The following is a 20708-nucleotide window of genomic DNA, read 5'->3' as shown; positions in this document are numbered from 1 at the left end:
AGGCAAGCAATAAGACAATGCCATTGGTCAAAGAAGTCTTCAAGGATCCAAGCTCTTTCCAACCTTATCGGTCTTCATTGAAAGATGGTTGCACCATAGGCATCAGCCTATGTTCCATGCAGGATGACTGGGGAAAGAGAGCAGGACAAAAGATACATTCCAACTGAGTCTGCTGCCTCTGTTGATTTTGAGGAAAATAATAGCTTTCCTGGCAGTCCCACCCAATAGTCTTTGGCTTATGTCCCATTAACAAGAACTTGGCCACACAGTAGTGCTTAGCTGCCAGGGTAAAAGTTATCTTCCCTGAACCAAATCTAAGTTTCGGTTCCCAAGTGTCTGTCTCAATCCCTCAGAAACTCTAGTGGTTCTAACACTTAACTAAGTATTTTGAGGTCAACTGATTTTTTGGGTATAGTCTTCTTTCTAAGGCAGGAAAATAAACTAATACAGTCTATGTTTTAGCCTGATTAAGACTAAAATGGAAAAATATTTCTGTCTAAATATAAAATAATATATAATACAAAAATATTTTTGGTTAACCCAATTAACCACAATACTATTTCCTCTGACCATTTTTATTATATAATAATTTAATATAACATAGAAACACATTTTAATTACAATGATACTATTCTCTTTTTCTTTACTGGAACCTAGATTTTCATTCTATGGAAATCTTTAAATATCAAAACAGTTGTCATGTGTATGGAATAATTCATGGTGGTCTCTTCTAAAAAAAGGTGTTCTTGGATTTTATAATTAAAATCCTCATGCCTTGATGATTGCTAAAGCAATCTAAATTACAAATACTCAGGCCATATTCTAAGAAATTTCTTAGAAAAACAAACTCAAAAATGTCTGTTGATGCATCCATTTTATAGTTACAAAAAGAAATATTAGTCAAACCATATTTGGCAAAACCATTTAACTGTACATATCTTGGGGAATGTCAAACTTGAGTCCTACAGAAGAAGAATGAAGAATTTGGAACCAAGAGTATAAATTATATTTTTCTCAGGAATACATTTAAGAGACCTTAAAGAGGGGGGAGGTGGAATCACCTAACATCTGTAAATTCCAGAATGACAGAAAATGCTTAAGGAATTTTTACCTTTTTCTGATTTAAGCTACTCCACTCTCATTTTTTATGCCTGTGCATTTTTTTTTTATTTCCTCAGATGTTTCCAGTGTCTCACACAGCCCCTTCCTTCTCACTCCCAATAGCAGTGTCCTCCACAGAATGCTCAGTAATACCCTCAACTACACCCAGACGCCTGCAATGGTAAGGAAGTCTGAGAGCTGATCTAGTTCTCCACATGCTGGTTCATTTTAGTGCTGCATTTTTGTCACTCTGATTAAGATTCAGTGAAATTAAAAAAATATATTGAGAGCTAGGAAAAGGTGGAATGAATTACATAAAGTGCTTAATGATAAGTTCCAGAAGGGCAGGGGCTCCTTTTCCCACAGTATCTAAGGCAGGCACTCACCTAGTATTAGAATGAATCCATTAATCCATCCATCAGTGAAGTTCTTTCTCCACTGACGTGTAATTTCATATTAACCATAAAGGTAAAGGATTTGTTCTCACCCATGTCCAGCATGAATATGTCAGACATATCAAAATGATCAAAATGGAGATCCAAGATGGCGTCTTAGTAAGGTACATGCGTCTTAGTTCCTCCGACTCCAAATCAACTAATAGGTGAACAGAAACAGTACAGAACAGCTCCCGGGGCTACAGCAGGGAATGGACACACAGCGTAACCCAGTCTGGGCTGGGTAGTCTGACTGCGAAACTCGGCTGCGGTGAGTGAGATCCCCGAGCGGCGGGCGATTTCCCGAGCAGCCGCAGCTGCGGCGGTCCGAGCTAATCCCTCCCTCCTTCCCGGGCTGGCTGAGGGACGCGGAGAGACAAGCTTCCCAGCCAAGGCGGCCGGCGCCACACTTTTGCGGGCGGCTTCGAGTCTCGGCTTCGAGTCCGCAGCTACGAGTCTCGCATCAGAGGGCTATACAAAGTCTGGGCTGGCAAGTCTGACTGCGACTCTTGGCTGCGGCGAGACCCCCGAGCAGCGCGTGATTTGCCGAGCAGCCGCAGCTGCGGTGGTCCGAGCTAATCCCTCCCTCCTCCCCGGGCCAGCTGAGAGTATCGGAGAAGCAAGTTTCCCAAGCCGAGGCAGGCGGCGCCCTTCTTCTGTGGGCGGCTTCGAGTCTCGGCTTTGAGTCCGCGGCTACGAATCTCAGATCAGAGGGCTATCCAAAGTCTGGGCTGGCTAGACTGACTGTGAGACTAGGCTGCGGTGAGACCCCCGAGCGGCGCGTGATTTCCCGATCAGCGGCAGCTGCGGTGGTCCGAGCTACTCCCTCCCTCCTTTCCTGGCCGGCTGAGAGTATTGGAGAAGCAAGTTTCCCAAGCCGAGGCAGGCGGCACCCCTCTTTTGCGGGCGGCTTCGAGTCTCTGCTTCGAGTCCGTGGATACGAGTCTCGGATAGGAGGGCTATCCAAGCAGCGGTAGCCCCCCCCCACGGGAGGCTTCCTGGTCCGGTGGGGAATCCCCCAGGCCCGCTGCGGCCCGCAACCAGCCACAGGGTCCCCTCAAGCCACGGCAGCTGACGCCCCCACCACGCGCGGCCCCTGAACCAACGGAGAGAATTGGATCCGAAATCCCCAGGCCACGGAGATCGGTGACTAGGGGAGACCCATTCCAAACACTTGAGACAAACGTGTGCCACGTGCGCCACATACTGGGCAAAATAAGAAAAACAGATCCCAGAGATTTCACAGAAAAATATTACAACCTTGCTGGGTCCAACACCAAGAGAAATCTGAATAAATGCCGAGACACCAGCAGCAGAAGATAACTGTCCACGCTCAAAAGATTGAGAATATGGCTCAGTCAAAGGAACAAATCAATAGCTCAAATGAGACACAAGAGCTGAGACAACTAATGCTGAATATATGAACAGAAATGGAAAACCTCTTCAAAAATGAAATCGATAAATTGAGGGAGGACATGAAGAGGACATGGGCTGAACATAAAGAAGAAATAGAAAAACTGAAAAAACAAATCGCAGAACTTATGGAAGTGAAGGATAAAGTAGCAAACATAGAAAAAATAATGGATAGCTACAATGATAGATTTAAAGAGACAGAAGATAGAATTAGTGAATTGGAGGATGGAACATCTGAATTCCAAAAAGAAACAGAAACTATAGGGAAAAGAATGGAAAAATTTGAACAGGGTATCAGGGAACTCAAGGACAATATGAACCGCACAAATATACGTGTTGTGGGTGTCCCAGAAGGAGAAGAGAAGGGAAAAGGAGGAGAAAAACTAATGGAAGAAATTTTCACTGAAAATTTCCCAACTCTTATGAAAGACCTAAAATTACAGATCCAAGAAGTGCAGCGCACCCCAAAGAGATTAGACCCAAATAGGCGTTCTCCAAGACACTTACTAGTTAGAATGTCAGAGGTCAAAGAGAAAGAGAGGATCTTGAAAGCAGCAAGAGAAAAACAATCCATTACATACAAGGGAAACCCAATAAGACTTTGTGTAGATTTCTCAGCAGAAACCATGGAAGCTAGAAGACAGTGGGATGATATATTTAAAATACTAAAAGAGAAAAACTGCCAACCAAGACTCCTATATCCAGCAAAACTCTCCTTCAAAAATGAGGGAGAAATTAAAAGATTCTCAGACAAAAAGTCACTGAAAGAATTTGTGACCAAGAGACCAGCTCTGCAAGAAATACTAAAGGGAGCACTAGAGTCAGATACAAAAAGACAGAAGAGAGAGATATGGAAAAGAGTGTAGAAAGAAGGAAAATCAGATATGATATATATAATACAAAAGGCAAAATGTTAGAGGAAAATATTATCCAAACAGTAATAACACTAAATGTCAATGGACTGAATTCCTCAATCAAAAGACATAGATTGGCAGAATGGATTAAAAAACAGGATCCTTCTATATGCTGTCTACAGGAAACACATCTTAGACCCAAAGATAAACATAGGTTGAAAGTGAAAGGTTGGGAAAAGATATTTCATGCAAATAACAACCAGAAAAGAGCAGGAGTGGCTATACTAATATCCAACAAATTAGACTTCAAATGTAAAACAGTTAAAAGAGACAAAGAAGGACACTATATATTAATAAAAGGAACAATTAAACAAGAAGACATAACAATCATAAATATTTACGCACCGAACCAGAATGCCCCAAAATACGTGAGGAATATACTGCAAACACTGAAAAGGGAAATAGACTCATATACCATAATAGTTGGAGACTTCAACTCACCACTCTCATCAATGGACAGAACATCTAGACAGAGGATCAACAAAGAAATAGAGAATCTGAATATTACTATAAATGAACTAGACTTATTAGACATTTATAGGACATTACATCCCACAACAGCAGGATACACCTTTTTCTCAAGTGCTCATGGATCATTCTCAAAGATAGACCATATGCTGGGTCACAAAGCAAGTCTTAACAAATTTAAAAAGATTGAAATCTTACACAACACTTTCTCGGACCATAAAGGAATGATGTTGGAAATCAATAATAGGCAGAGTGCCAGAAAATTCACAAATACGTGGAGGCTCAACAACACACTCCTAAACAATGACTGGGTCAAAGAAGAAATTGCTAGAGAAATTAGCAAATACCTCGAGGCGAATGAAAATGAAAACACAACATATCAAAACTTATGGGACGCAGCAAAGGCAGTGCTAAGAGGGAAATTTATTGCTCTAAATGCCTATATCAGAAAAGAAGTAAAGGCAAAAATTCAGGAATTAACTATCCATTTGGAGGAACTGGAGAAAGAACAGCAAGCTAACCCCAAAGCAAGCAAAAGGAAAGAAATAACAAAGATTAGAGCACAAATAAATGAAATTGAAAACATGAAAACAATAGAGAAAATCAATAAGGCCAGAAGTTGGTTCTATGAGAAAATCAATAAGATTGATGGGCCCTTAGCAAGATTGACAAAAAGAAGAAGAGAGAGGATGCAAATAAATAAGATCAGAAATGGAAGAGGAGACATAACTACTGACCTCACAGAAATAAAGGAGGTAATAACAGGATACTATGAACAACTTTACGCTAATAAATACAACAATTTAGAGGAAATGGACAGGTTCCTGGAAAGACATGAACAACCAACTTTGACTCAAGAAGACATAGATGACCTCAACAAACCAATCACAAGTAAAGAAATTGAAGCAGTCATTCAAAAGCTTCCTAAAAAGAAAAGTCCAGGACCAGACGGCTTCACATGTGAATTCTATCAAACATTCCAGAAAGAATTAGTACCAACTCTCCTCAAACTCTTCAAAAAAATCGAAGTGGAGGGAAAACTACCTAACTCATTCTATGACGCCAACATTACCCTCATACCAAAACCAGGCAAAGATATTACAAGAAAAGAAAACTACAGGCCGATCTCTCTAATGAATATAGATGCAAAAATCCTCAATAAAATTCTAGCAAATCGTATCCAACAACACATTAAAAGAATTATTCATCATGACCAAGTAGGATTCATCCCAGGTATGCAAGGATGGTTCAACATAAGAAAATCAATTAATGTAATACACCATATCAACAAATCAAAGCAGAAAAATCACATGATCATCTCAATTGATGCAGAGAAGGCATTTGACAAGATCCAACATCCTTTCCTGTTGAAAACACTTCAAAGGATAGGAATACAAGGGAACTTCCTTAAAATGATAGAGGGGATATATGAAAAACCCACAGCTAATATCATCCTCAATGGGGAAAAATTGAAAACGTTCCCCCTAAGATCAGGAACAAGACAAGGATGTCCACTATCACCACTATTATTCAACATTGTGTTGGAGGTTCTAGCCAGAGCAATTAGACAAGAAAAAGAAATACAAGGCATCAAAATTGGAAAGGAAGAAGTAAAACTATCACTGTTTGCAGATGATATGATACTATACGTCGAAAACCCGGAAAAATCCACAACAAAACTACTAGAGCTAATAAATGAGTACAGCAAAGTAGCAGGTTACAAGATCAACATTCAAAAATCTGTAGCATTTCTATACACTAGCAATGAACAAGCAGAGGGGGAAATCAAGAAACGAATCCCATTTACAATTGCAACGAAAAGAATAAAACACCTAGGAATAAATTTAACTAAAGAGACAAAAAACCTATATAAAGAAAACTACAAAGAACTGCTAAAAGAAATCACAGAAGACCTAAACAGATGGAAGGGCATACCGTGTTCATGGATTGGAAGACTAAATATAGTTAAGATGTCAATCCTACCTAAATTGATTTACAGATTCAATGCAATACCAATCAAAATCCCAACAACGTATTTTTCAGAAATAGAAAAACCAATAAGCAAATTTATCTGGAAGGGCAGGGTGCCCCGAATTGCTAAAAACATCTTGAGGAAAAAAAACGAAGCTGGAGGTCTTGCACTGCCTGACTTTAAGGCATATTATGAAGCCACAGTGGTCAAAACAGCATGGTATTGGCATAAAGATAGATATATCGACCAATGGAATCGAATAGAGTGCTCAGATATAGACCCTCCCATCTATGGACATTTGATCTTTGATAAGGCAGTCAAGCCAACTCACCTGGGACAGAACAGTCTCTTCAATAAATGGTGCCTAGAGAAGTGGATATCCATATGCAAAAGAATGAAAGAAGACCCATATCTCACACCCTACACAAAAGTTAACTCAAAATGGATCAAAGATCTAAACATTAGGTCTAAGACCATAGAACAGTTAGAGGAAAATGTCGGGAGATATCTTATGAATCTTACAATTGGAGGCGGTTTTATGGACCTTACACCTAAAGCAAGAGCACTGAAGAAGGAAATAAATAAATGGGAACTCCTCAAAATTAAACACTTTTGTGCATCAAAGAACTTCATCAAGAAAGTAGAAAGACAGCCTACACAATGGGAATCAATATTTGGAAACGACATATCAGATAAAGGTCTAGTATCCAGAATTTATAATGAGATTGTTCAACTCAACAACAAAAAGACAGCCAACCCAATTACAAAATGGGAAAAAGACTTGAATAGACACCTCTCAGAGGAGGAAATACAAACGGCCAAAAGACACATGAAGAGATGCTCAATGTCCCTGGCCATTAGGGAAATGCAAATCAAAACCACAATGAGATATCATCTCACACCCACCAGAATGGCCATTATCAACAAAACAGAAAATGACAAGTGCTGGAGAGGATGCGGTGAAAGAGGCACACTTATCCACTGTTGGTGGGAATGCCAAATGGTGCAACCACTGTGGAAAACAGTTTGGCGGTTCCTCAAAAAGCTGAATATAGAATTGCCATACGACCCAGCAATACCATTGCTGGGAATCTACTCAAAGGAATTAAGGGCAAAAACTCAAACAGACATTTGCACACCAATGTTTATAGCAGCGTTATTTACAATTGCAAAGAGATGGAAACAGCCAAAATGTCCATCAACAGACGAGTGGCTAAACAAACTGTGGTATATACATACGATGGAATATTATGCAGCTTTAAGGCAGGATAAACTTATGAAGCATGTAATAACATGGATGGACCTAGAGAACATTATGCTGAGTGAGTCTAGCCAAAAACTAAAAGACAAATACTGTATGATCCCAATGATGTGAATCGACACTCGAGAATAAACTTGGAATATGTCATTGGTAACAGAGTTCAGCAGGAGTTAGAAACAGGGTGAGATAATGGGTAATTGGAGCTGATGGAATACAGACTGTGCAATAGGACTAGATACAAAAACTCAAAAATGGACAGCACAATAATACCTAATTGTAAAGTAATCATGTTAAAATACTGAACGAAGCTGCATCCGAGCGATAGGTTCTTGTTTTGTTTTGTTTTGTCTGTTTTGTTCTTATTATTATTACTTTTATTTTTTTTCTCTATAGTAACATTCTATATTTTTTTCTGTTATACTGCTAGTTCTTCTAAACCGATGCAAATGTACTAAGAAACGATGATCATGCATCTATGTGAGGATGTTAAGAATTACTGATTGCATATGTAGAATGGTATGATGTCTAAAAAAAAAAAAATGGTCAGCACAATACTGCCTAACTGTAATGTAATTATGTTGGAACGCTGAATGAAGCTGCATCTGATCTATAGTTTTTTGTTTGTTTGTTTGTTTTTTTCTTTCTCTTATATATTTTTGTACTTTTTTTTTTTTAAAGGAAGGAAAGACAGAGAAGGAAGGAAGGGAGGAAGAAAGGGAAACATTTTTAAACATTTTCTTGTTTTATTATATTTTGTTTGTTTGTTTGTTTGTTACATGGGCTGGGGCCGGGAATCGAACCGGGGTCCTCCGGCACGGCAGGCAAGCACTCCTGCCCGCTGAGCCACCGCGGCCCGCCCTATTTTTGTACTTTTTATTTTTATTTGTGTTTTCTCTGTGTTATCACTTTATTTCTTTTTCTGTTGTCGTGCTATTTCTTTCTCTAAATCGATGCATATGTACTGAGAAATGATGACCATACACCTATGTGATGATATTAAGAATTACTGATTGCATATGTAGAATGGATTGATTTCTAATGTTGTGTTAGTTAATTTTTTTTAATTAATAAAAAAAAATTAAAAAAAAAATGATCAAAATACTACGTCAGGTTGGGAAAAAGAAAAACAGTATTCCAAAGCAAAAGGCAGCACTGGCCACCTCCCTGTTTGAATGAAAAGGATATGCTGAATCAGAGGATTGTCACAGAAACTCATGTTGCTTATCAAAATGAAGGGACACATTTAACCCTAAAAAAGCTTTGAGTCCAGATACTCCTTGTCTAAGCAGGGAAACACTATCATCTTTATTCTTGAGTGACCAAGGCATAGTAGCACAAGTAGGCAGCAGAGGGGGTAGTAGCATATGCCGTGGCAACTCAGCACCTGGATCTTCCCATCCTTACACTCCATTGCAAGCAATTCTCAATCCCTGTGGTCTGTGAGACTGCTTCTCTAACCCTTCCCCATTCCTTGTGAACCCCCCATAAGGCATAGGTCACAGCTGGAGGATGAGGGTAGGAAGTTTCATCTCACCAGATCTACATGAAATTCAGAGAACGGAGCCCTGCTGGCTATTTTATCTGGCCTTTAGGCCAAATGTCTATGGGTTTTGCTAAACTGTTGCCATAAACATGAATAAAAATTCTTTATTTTTCTCAGAAATGCTGTTCCATTAACAATGAAGAGTACTGTTGGAAAAATTATTGAGATTAAACATATTCAATATAAAATTTCTAAGACACCTAAAGTCTGCTTTCTATCTTTTCTCATATCATCTGTGACACATCTTCTTCAAAACCTAATATAGGCACCTCCTTTTCCAGGAAATATCCCCTCAATATTTCATTTCACATTCATTTCATCCTCCTATTAGCATCCTTTTTACTACCTGTGTCTATCACTCATTCTTTTATTCAGCAAACATTTTATTAAAATCCAAGGATGTGTCAGACATTGAGCTATGCACCAAAGATCTTAAGACAAACCAGACATAATCCCTGCCTTCGAGGCATTTATAATGTAAATAAGTATCACAAAAATAATCTAAGTGCTAGGATCAAAGATGATAAGTGTATAGACTGGGACAAAATGTCAGATAGGGACAGGTTGCAGAATATGGGACATTTAATCATGTATATTCACTGAGAGCTTTGTGCCTGTTGGGGAATGAATCATGTCCCCCACAAAAGTCATGTTTTGTTCCAGTCCTTGGTTCTGTGGTTTTGAGCTCATTTGCAAAGAAGACCTTTGAAGTATGAGTTAAAGTGCATCCATACTGAAAGAACATGGACTTTAATCCACTATAAAGATCTAAGTTCTTATAAACAGAAGAAATTGGGCACAGAAGGAGACATGGATAGAAACCCTGGGGAGAAGCAAGAAGCTGAAAGTCAACAAAGTCCAGAAGAGAAAGAAGATGCTGCCACGTGCATTGCCATGTGGAGGAAAAGCCAAGAAACCTACAAGATTGCTGGCTAGCCAGAGGATACCAACTCTGGGAGGAAGCAAAGCTTCTAGCCTCTGAAGCCATGAGCCAATAAAGTCCTGTAGTTAAGCCAACACATTGTAAGGGATTTGTTTTAGCAGCTGGGAAACTTAAATAGTGCCTAAATGGTCCTGAGCTTTTTGCTTAGAGAGATAAAGTGTAAAAATCATACTGAGTTTGATGGGATTATCTGTGGAGCAACAGAATTTGTCTACAAAAAGAAGACTGTGTGAGAATGTGATAGGTATCAGATGAGGAGTTCAGCCATTGATCAATTGTACAGGAACTCAAAGGAAGTAAAAAACTCTTTCTACCCTAGATGATCAGAGGAGATATTTTAAATGAGCCACAAGATATTGGTAAGAAGTGAAAATGCATGTGTGAATGTGTGGTGTGTGTATGTGTGTGTGTGTTGCTGGAGGTGGCGGGTGGGGACTGCTGAGAAGGGTCTTCGGTTAGGAGACTAGCACAAGCAATATGGTGCCTGAGCAAAGCGGATAGAGCAGTCCTGATGGCCTGCATATGTATAGCAAAGTTCAGGGCAGAAAAATGAGACTAAAGATATAAAACAGATTGGAAGCAGATTTTGGGGAGCCTTGAATGTCAGGATAAAAAAAGTATGGGTTTTATCCTGTGGTAATAAGGAATTACTGAGGGTGCTGAGTGAGAGGCATGAAAAATGATCTCTCACCCAGCACCTTCAGGGAAAATTAGGGTACTCTCACTAATCTATTTAAAGAATTTATTTAAATGTTTCATGTGAACATCAGATCTGCTTAATAAAATAAACTTCTGGGGGAAAATACCATATGCCATAATTTTCCTTTAATTCCCCATAAATCCCAGCACTGTTCTACACCCATACAGACGCTCAGTATGTAATTTTGAATGAATGAATGAAAATCTTTTAGTTAAGCATCAGTAGTCTGTTAAATGTGAACCTTTGCATGCACTATTAAAGTCAGAGACTGGTTGCTGTCCACTGTTCATGGAAGAGGGGAATCTACGATAAGAAATGAGGAGAAAATATACCAAGCTTCCCCCAGTTGGACTGTGCCCCTCATGGTTATTTTGGTTGTTTTCTTCTTTCAGCTTCCTCAACTTTAATTTTACTTCCTCAACTTTAATTTTAAGACCATGGACCTTAACCAGAAACATTCTGTTTTCTGTGACCATTTTTTTTCTTTAACTTTTTTTGAGAAAGCTGTGCTGAAAATCTGTCAAACCTCATGTTTGAAACGCAACTCCAAGCTTACCATGTACCTGGACAGCTCACATAAACTCAGGGCAGCCAGAGACCACCACCTGTGTCCAGACCATATGGCAGAGAGATGGACAGTCCATGGCTGCTGGTGTTCAGAGTCCAGGTCCAGACCCCAGGAATAGTTCTCCTATTCTTAACCATTCTGGAACATGCTTCCAAAGGGGTCCCAAATATGCCATTTCTTCTGAGAGAAGTTTCTATCCCTCTCTTGACTTAACAGTGCTTTCTAACTACTTTCTCTGTGAATTCTAAGCACAAATGATCTCATTAAACCAATCTTGGAGGGGGCTTAGTTAAATAATATCTCAGCTTCTGTCGTTTATTTTGCTTAATGCAATCCCTCAAAAAATATTATTTATAAAGTTATACAAGGATGTTGTATAATCCCAGTGATGCACCAGCAATAAATACATGCATGCTGCTTTCATGAAGAGCACACAGTCATAAAAAGACTCCACATAGTTAACTCATTGTGGCTTTGGTACTTTGCCTCTCTGTAAAACGAGGCATCACATCTAAGTCAATAGGACTTTTATTCTAAAAGGACTTGAGTCTTCATTTGCTTGTGGTTTATATTAAGAGGATTCCCTTTGTTTTCATAACTCAGGAAGGAGAACCAGAATTCACTAGTGTCTCTGAGGACCCACAGGAGCAGAAGGTGGAGCTCAGCATCACTCTGAAAAACCAGAGGTTCAAGGCAGAGCTCACTGACCCCCTGTCCCCTTACTATCAGGACCTGGCAGCAAAGTCTCAAGTTCAGGTGAGTGGACCCACGCCACGCAAATCACATCGTGAGTCACGACTCAGAATCTGAGGCCAACAGGGCATAAACCCCTTTGGCAAATGGTTCCAACTTCTTGTGACCAGGCATTCATTTCACCCATTTAAAAAAAATTACAATGAGCTCAAAAATATTAGACATAAGGATCTTCGGGAAAGTTTTCACAGCTTTCCTATTCTTAAAAGTCACTTATATTTAGGTTTTTTTTTTTTAAATATCAGTAAGTTTTAAAATCTTATCTAACTGAAACCACTAAGCAGATAGTCTGTATGTCTAAGATGACCATGTGGGCACCAACCAGGGAACACACAGGATTGAAACATGAATTTTCTAAATTCACAATACTTTGATTTAACTTAATATGTCCATCTTTATAATTTGATGCAATTTAAAGACATGGCATTTTTCATGGCTGATAGTGAAAGCAATTATATTGACCATGTCATCAATAACTAAACTGAGGCATTTTCCCAAGGTGACTTTTTCATCTTTAACCATCATCATTTCTGCCAACCCCTGATTGAATTAAAAGGCTTCCCCTGGCAGGATAAATCCAAATCGCTATGCTAAGTGTGACATCTTAAATGTATCGTGTTAAGACCCCTGCCTTCCTTTCCAGCCTCAGCTCCCACCAACTCCTTCCCATCTCTCATCTTTGTACTCTACTTTCCAGAAATACAAACTAACTGCAAATCTTTCATATGCTGTCTCCTCTGTTTGAAATGCCCTTCTCGAGAGGCTTATTTTAGGTTCTTAGCATAAAAAGCTACCCCTGCACATTCTGATCACTGCTGTCACAACACTTAACACACTGCTTGACATAGCTTGTTTACATATCTAAGACTTTTTCTTTCTCCATCCCTCCTTCTGCAGCCACAACCCTCACCACCAATAGGCTATGAGCACCTCCTTATGAGCAAACACTGTTTCTTTCATCTTCACAACTTTATCTCTTGGCACAGAGTTTGGGATGAAGTGAACTACTCAGTAATTGTTTGTAGCAAGGAGAACTAAAAATAGAAGCACCCATGAGATTACATAACCATGAACTACATTTATACAGCGCCTGGATATACTGTATCTTAGCATCGCCATAGAACATACCAACACCTGCTTCTTGTACATGGAGAATTCATTGCTTACCTCCTCTCAACTGGAGGGTAGATGAATGAAACATTTTTAACCTCCAACCTCTCCCTGCATCAGCATTCAGTCAATAAAACATAAAGCATCATTTCTGCCTCCTAAACAGCTCAAAGAGGAAGCATCACCAGGGAGCTTTTATGAGCCAGAGAAGTACTTCGACATGGATTATTAGATAGCACAAATTAAAGAATAGCTTGTTAATTTTTCCATTTGTTCTGTGAAACATTATTTTCAGCAAAACCGTGGTATAGCCCATTAGACTATCTTCAAAATTGAATAACTGGTCAAAGATTATCTTCACTGACCTGTTATTAATTTTCTTAACACCTTAAACAACCTGATTTAGAATAACACAAATAAATTAGGATCTTTTAAATATCTGAATCCTAGTCCTGTTTCTGCCATACAATCCTATGAGTTAAGTAATTTTATTTCCCCTTTTTACAAGGGAGCAAACTGAGGAACAAAGACATCAATTAATATGCCCAGAGATGGTACACTCATTCACTGGCAGGGCCAGGATTCAAACCCAGGCAGCACGGCACCAGAACCCATGCTCTTGACCACTGTGCTATGCACCCTATTTTTCCCAAGTATGTATTTATGGAGGTATGATTTCTGCATCATCATCAAATGATCATAGCCATTCTAGCCTCTGAAAACATGTTAACCGAAGAGTATGTCTTACCCGGTCTTGTTCCACAGCCCCGTCATGTTGGCCCTGCTGGGTCCACGTGCATCGTCACTGGTTTTCTGAGGAGGAGCCCCTCTGCTTACAGCACCTGTTCCGCTTACATATTCCCCAGCAGCCTGTGCCCACGCCTGCCCCCCAGCATGTGCCCACCCTCAAAGCCTGCCCTCAGATCCCCGTCAACCCCCCCCCCCCCCCCACAGTCCCATGCGAGCAGTAAGAGAGCCATTTGGGCCTGATCAGGAATTAATGGACAGTGCTTTGCAACCATTTAATTTCCACAATAAACCTAATGAACAATTTAATGCAAATGTCAAAAGGAATAGCTCAGCTGTTGTCTGAATACTTTCTCCTGTGCGAAGAGTCATGAGAACTCAACACGGCTGCCTTTTTATAGCTCTGCTAATACACATCCTAACAGAATCAGAGAATCCCTTGTACAATTTAGTGTTATTAATAAGGTTAACTGAGCACTTAATTAGCAATTTAGTGGTTATCACTCCATGATTGGAAGGTCCCCAGAGGATTATTTAGCAGAATTAATGGAAGGCCTTTGTCATCTCCTCTGTGGACTCCTTCTGCACCCTCCTATGCAAAGCCTATTCTTAATCACAGATGGGTTCATAACAAGGGCATGGACACAAGTGGTAAATCCCCTCCGCCCAAACCAGGGCAGTGGAGCACTCCTGAGGGGGAGGAGGGAGGAGAGGGCACCCCCTCCCATCCCCACTTCAGGCTTCTCCCCCAGATGGTTCTGTTCTGATTGATTTCTTTAATATCCATAACAGTGTCTCTAGTATCCCAGACATGAAGGAGAGACCACTCAGGGTCCGAATTTTCCTGCTCCAGAAACCTCAGCTCACACTTATGCAGTTCGTGCCAGGGCATGACAAATGCCCAGAGGTCCCAAAACTGTCCCAGCAGGCCAGAGCAAACCTGAACCACATGCACAGCCCTTTCCTGATTGCCTGCATAATAAAGTCCAGGTCTAGGAAAGAACCTACTCCTAGTTCTCTACTAAGCCCATGGGGAAATAGGAGGCAGAAATTTATAACCCAGGCTGCTGGCCTCAAACCACTACACGGAGCCTTATTCTCTGCTTACCCCGTCGGGCCATTCAAAACAGATGGGCTGAAATCTTGCTCTGCCCTTGCCTGACTCCATGCTGTGGGGTCATTAGGAGAATGAAACAATCAAGTTCTCAAGGAGCTGGTAATCCAATGGGAGAGATAGAGAATAAGCAAATAAATAATTATACAGTATCACCCACTCTCTGCCTGCCTGTGTGTAGGCACTTTTCACTTGCTAGTTATTCCTTACAGCAACCTTATGTTGCTGGTATTGTTATCCCATTTTGGCTAAAGAAGCTGAGCTTCAGAGAGGTTAAGAAATAAACTCAAGGTCTTGCTGTTAGAAAGTAGCAGAACCAAAATATAAACTTGAGTCAATTTAGCTATCTCCTTATCTAAAATCTAAGCTACCCTCATTGCTATAGTTAATGCATAGCTATAACTATAATGCTTAGAGCATAAAAACTATTTTTAATGTTAGCACAAGAAAATATAATTTAGAAGGTAAATCATAGTGCTGAAAAAAAAAATCCATGATACACTCCAAAACCCAATATAAATGATTTGGGAATTATCTGTGCATCATTGCTCTACCCGTTGGCATGGAAAAAGTGGAGTTGGCAGTAATTATAGCCACAATAACAACACAGTGTGGCAAGTTGATGAGTTTAGAAAATGAAGGGATGCAGTCAACTTTGCTGAGTCTCTACTATATGGATGACATGCTGCTAGGAACTGGGAAGGAGAGAGATAAAGATGATTAAATAAGACAGTCCCTGTGCCCATGGAGCATAATTTCAATGAGGAAAATTTTACATGCACCTCACAGATTGTTTTATGGGGCACACCATAATATGTTCTAGAGTATTATGGAGAAGACATCATTGAGCCTTGACTTTGGGGCCCTACAAATGATTTTCAGTAGAGAAAATGTTCGAGTTGGCTTTGAAAGATGGGTGGGAAATCAGTAAGCGGAAAGGTGGGGGCAGAGGGGGGTGGTACCGCAGGCTAAGGAAAAAGAATGACAGAAGCCTAGAGACATACAAGTGCCTGTTGTATTTGGAGAGAGACGGGGGTCAGTTTAGTGTGACTAGAGGCTAGGTTATTGGCTAAAGGGTAATGATGGCAGGAAGTGCAAATGCTAAGGGACTTTGGGAAAGGGATGATTATGAGAGGTCTTAAATGTCATTCTGAAGAACCGGACCTTACTCAATAGGCAGCGCAGCCCATTGAAAGAATGTTAGTGAAGAGCAATCAATTTGGAAAAAAGATTGTAGTCAGAGAGAGACACCTCCTCCCTTCTGCACCGCACACACCAGAAAACCGCTTCAGCAGTGTAGGAGGGGCAATAGGGAGGGTGTGCCAGCCACAGGAGTAAGAAGGTCACAGTGGTAAAAAGAGACATTGTGGAACTCAAGCCAACAGGAGTTGGGAACTGGATGTATGGGACATAAAGGGACAGTAACGAGGAAATGCTGGGGTTTCTGGTATCCAAGATGATGGGTGTTTGTGAGCCTACCTGGGATGGAGAGCCTAGAAGAAAGACAGATTTGGGTGGAAGAGAATGAGTTTGGTTTAGACATATTTAATTAGTGGCAAATGTTGAGATATTTATGTGGCAAGCCCAATGCTACGTCTCAGGTGATCATTATAAAAATGAGATTCCCCTCTGAGGAACAGAGAATTATAGGGCCAGGAAAGGGAGTACAGGGCAGAGTGCCTGGTTGGCCCTTCACCCTCAGTTTTCATCCTACTCTGCCTCCAAGCTTCACTGCTAATCCACTGTCCCTTCCTCACGGTCTCTCCTGTCCCATCCTTTGGACAGGTAAGCTGACCAGGACAGCTATCTACGTGGCAGTGCTCCTTCAAGGTCTAGCACAGAGCCTGCGGTAGAGCGTATACAATAAAGGGGGGAATGAGTGGGAAGGGGTTGGCTGAGGATAGAAACATGCAACCTGCTTATACTTAAAGTATGAAGATAGGAATGCAATTAAGAGAGTGGTCAGAGTGATGGAAGAAGAGCCAGGGGAGATCAGGGACACCACAGAGGAGGAACAGAAAATGACACTGGATTATGCACGAGCCAAACCAAGAGAAAATGACCTAGAAAGAACTCTTCAGGGGGAATCCAGGAGCAGAAGTCAAACCATGATGGGTTGGAGGGTAATTGAGAGTAGAAAATGTGGAATGTTGGGATAACATACCTTATTAGCAAGGTCTAATTAATTAAGAAAATGGATCTGATATTGCATAAATATAAAAGCAAATCTAATTTACCATCTTATTTAGGTACAATATCCAGTTGCACTTTAAAATCCCTTTAGCATTATAGGTACTTTCCATATTGTATAATTCAATTCAGAAAATATTTTTATTGCTCTGTGTATATAAATGAAAACCTTTCAACTAAAAAAAAAAGTTTCTTCCTACCACCTTAAAGTTATTTCATATTTCATGTAAAGTAACCATTAACGCAGGTTAGAACTACACAATTACCATTTTGTTTTGTTTTAAATAGCAAAATACTTTCCTCTAGTTTTCAGAAATAGCTGAGAACTAAATGCTAGGCCTCAATGATTGTTTCATTTTCATTTCTTCTTCTAACTCATCAAAAGTGTTAAGGCTTTTTCCATTAGGTAAGATCTGACCCCTCAGAACTATAGAGAATTTCATATATTTCTTTCTCACTGCAGATGCAAAAGGTATTTAAGAAACTTCCAGGATTCAAAGAAATCCATGTATTAGGATTTAGGTAAGTAAGAGATTCATATTCTTCCCAGTTTTTAAGTTACTTTCTTGCTTTTCTCTTTTAAAAGGCCTATTATGAGGATAATAAGGTCCCTTTTCCCCAAAGTGTTTAACTCTGCCAAATTGTGAAAACTGAATACATTTCAGAAAAAGGGATTGTCTAATTGGAACATGACCCTAGGAGATCTGTTAAAGGGTAACACAGGAGCCGTATGCCTTTCTCCTTCTAGGGGTCAGAAACACTGCTCTCTGCAGAGAGCTCACCTGCTATCCTTTGGCAGGGCTGTCATTAATGAACCGCTAAGAAACAATACCCAGTAGAGTCACATCAGAAAAAGCAGCAATTAGTTACCTTGGTGTCTGATTGCTTTGTTTCCTACTGAATGCAAAATATCTTCATCATCTGTACAAATCATGCTGCCAGAGGAAGTCATGTGGGACTGATAAAAAGTACCGGTATCTGTGGGAGAGGGGCAGGGGAGAGGAATGCGGTGGACAAACAGAGGGTGGTAACAAGACTTCCCAAAACACACTTTTTATATCATTGTGATGTCTGAGCCAAAGTAATGTATCCTTGCCCCAAATTATTAAAGTAAATTTTAAATATAAGAAATGAAATACTAAAATAAGAAAGAGGGTTTGGTCGTGTCCCCTCCAGCTTTCCCACAAGCAACCCTGTATCCATTACTATCTCAACACTCTAATGTGGCCTTGTGAATGGAGCAGTGATTTTTGTATCTTTTTCCCTAAGATCTCATTATTTAGAATGTCCACAGGTCGAGTCATATGGTATTTTTTTTTAATGTAAATATCAGCCCTGGTGTGAGCATATTGGGTTCCAGGTCTCCAGGGGGATGTATAAGGCAAGAACGAACCTCAGCTGAAGCTCTTCTGGCTCCTTCACCATCTATTGTCCTAAAACAGCAAGGTGCATAGAGACAGGACATGACAAGCTCATAAAAAGCAGGGAGAGAGCTTTCCTGATTTATTTTATTCTAAGCTATCAGGGCCACTGATTTGAATAACTACAGACTAAGGAAATATTAAAAAGTGAAAGTTATGAAAAATGAAACCCTTAATATTTACCAAAACAGGCTCGTTCTTCTTTATTTCAAGATGCTGCTCTGCAATATTCCATGTGAAATCAGATAGATTAGAGAGCAACATAAATTGATGGGAGAATATTCTGCATAGGTGGCAAAGTATTCTGGATAAACAACTGCAGCTAAAGACCAAATTTTTAATTTAAGTCTGAAGGAAATGATGGAAACTGTTCTCCTCATGAATGTTCAAATGCTTATTATCCCTCCCTTAAATAAATAAAAAATAAATAATAAGAAGTCTATTATAGGGCGGGCCATGGTGACTCAGCAGATAGAGTTCTCGCCCGCCATGCCGGAGACCTGGGTTCAATTCCTAGTGCCTGTTCATGCAAAAAAAAAGGTCTATTCAGAAAAAAGCCAAAATGTTAGGTGATAAAGCTTTTGCTAAGTAAAAACTTCACAGATAAATCTCCAGAAGCTGCATATTTGCCATGTGTTTATCTCTGTAAGAATTTATTCTTATATCTGCCAGAGATGCTTATAATGTAAATTTGATCACATTTTCCCAATGATTTTCATTATATAATTATAAAATGAAGGCTTAGTCACCAAAAAAATGTTTTTGCCCCTAAATATAAAAACAGGGCAGGCCATGGTGGCTCAGCAGGCAGAGTTCTCGCCTGCCATACTGGAGATCCAGGTTCAATTCCCGGTGCCTGCCCATGAAAAAAAAAAAATAAAGAAGCAGGTACACTTGTGAATATGGAAAATTATATTTTATACAGTAATAAAAAATGCTCAAAATATTGTAAAGTAAGCTCATTAGGAAGGAAATGGCATTCTTGTGGGACAGACCTCTATGGAAGATATAAAACCTTTGAGTCTCCTGGTATTACTACTCTTTCAGCTCATTCATATAAAACCTGATTTACAAGTTAGCAAGTACTTTTATATTGGTGACTTCGTCCAATTCTCTCAACACAACTAGGAAGTAGTTGAAACATTTATTGTTAAATTAATTAAAAGGATGAACAGTAAAAGCTCCACTTTAAATATTGCTTCATCTCTTACAGCAACTGTGGCAAACTATTAACTGTCATTAAGTCTAGATGGAGGGTGTACCCCTTTGAACATTTGTGCACAAATGCTCATAGCATCCTTATTTGTAATAGCCAAGAACTGGAAGCATCTCGAATGTTGATTAACAGGGCAATAGATAAACAAATTATGGTATCTTCTTGCAGTAGACTACTTCTCAACATAGAAATGAACTATTGAAATATACAACATGGATGCATCTGAAAATAATTATGTTGAGGGATAGAAGGCAGTCAGAAAGGAAAGAGAATATTGTGACTCCATTTTTTAAAAAATTCCATAAAATGCAAACTAATCTCAGCTCCAACGCTCAGAAACTGAAACACAGATGAGTAGTTACTTGGGGAGGATAAGGGAGAGGGGGGACGTAGGGTTGGATTACCAAAGGGCACTAGTAAATTTCCCAGAGTCACAAATATATTCACTCCCTTGATGGTGGTGATGTTTTCACAGATGTATAGTGTATGCATATGTCAAACTTATGGAATTATATTCCTTAAAATATGTGTAGGTTGCTGCATGTCAATTATATCTCAAACGATTTTTCAAACTAGCACCATCATGACAGGATTGGGTGAGATCTTGACCCTGAAAGCACAGCTGTTGCTGGAGCTTAGTGGACCATGAACTATTGCTGAAAACAAGCAAACTTAGGCCCTGAAAGAAAGTCTGGTTACCACCAAAGGAATCCCTCCCCGCAGAGCAACCCTCATTAGATAGTCATGGATCCTCCCTTGCCTCTACAGAAGCAAAGTTGCAGCAGAAAGCTTCGGTTTTTGTCACGTTACACAAGGGGATAAAAGTTTGATGAATTCACA

General features: G+C 39.8%; 1 protein-coding gene across 1 annotated transcript in view; it reads left to right on the top strand.

Annotated features, from left to right (window-relative positions):
- The window catches only part of IMPG1 (interphotoreceptor matrix proteoglycan 1), a 145608-nt gene that overhangs the window by 37638 nt on the left and 87262 nt on the right, over window positions 1–20708 (top strand). The window contains exons 6-8 of the mRNA XM_077159437.1: window positions 1179–1282; window positions 11921–12073; window positions 17695–17753. Of these exons, the coding sequence (XP_077015552.1) occupies window positions 1179–1282; window positions 11921–12073; window positions 17695–17753 (316 nt within the window). The remainder of the gene's footprint in view (window positions 1–1178; window positions 1283–11920; window positions 12074–17694; window positions 17754–20708) is intronic.

The sequence above is a fragment of the Tamandua tetradactyla genome, chromosome 5 (genome assembly GCF_023851605.1).
Source record: "Tamandua tetradactyla isolate mTamTet1 chromosome 5, mTamTet1.pri, whole genome shotgun sequence".
NCBI classification, from domain to species: Eukaryota; Metazoa; Chordata; class Mammalia; order Pilosa; family Myrmecophagidae; genus Tamandua; species Tamandua tetradactyla.
Note: the sequence above shows the minus strand (reverse complement) of the source record. Positions and strands in the feature narration are given on the sequence as shown.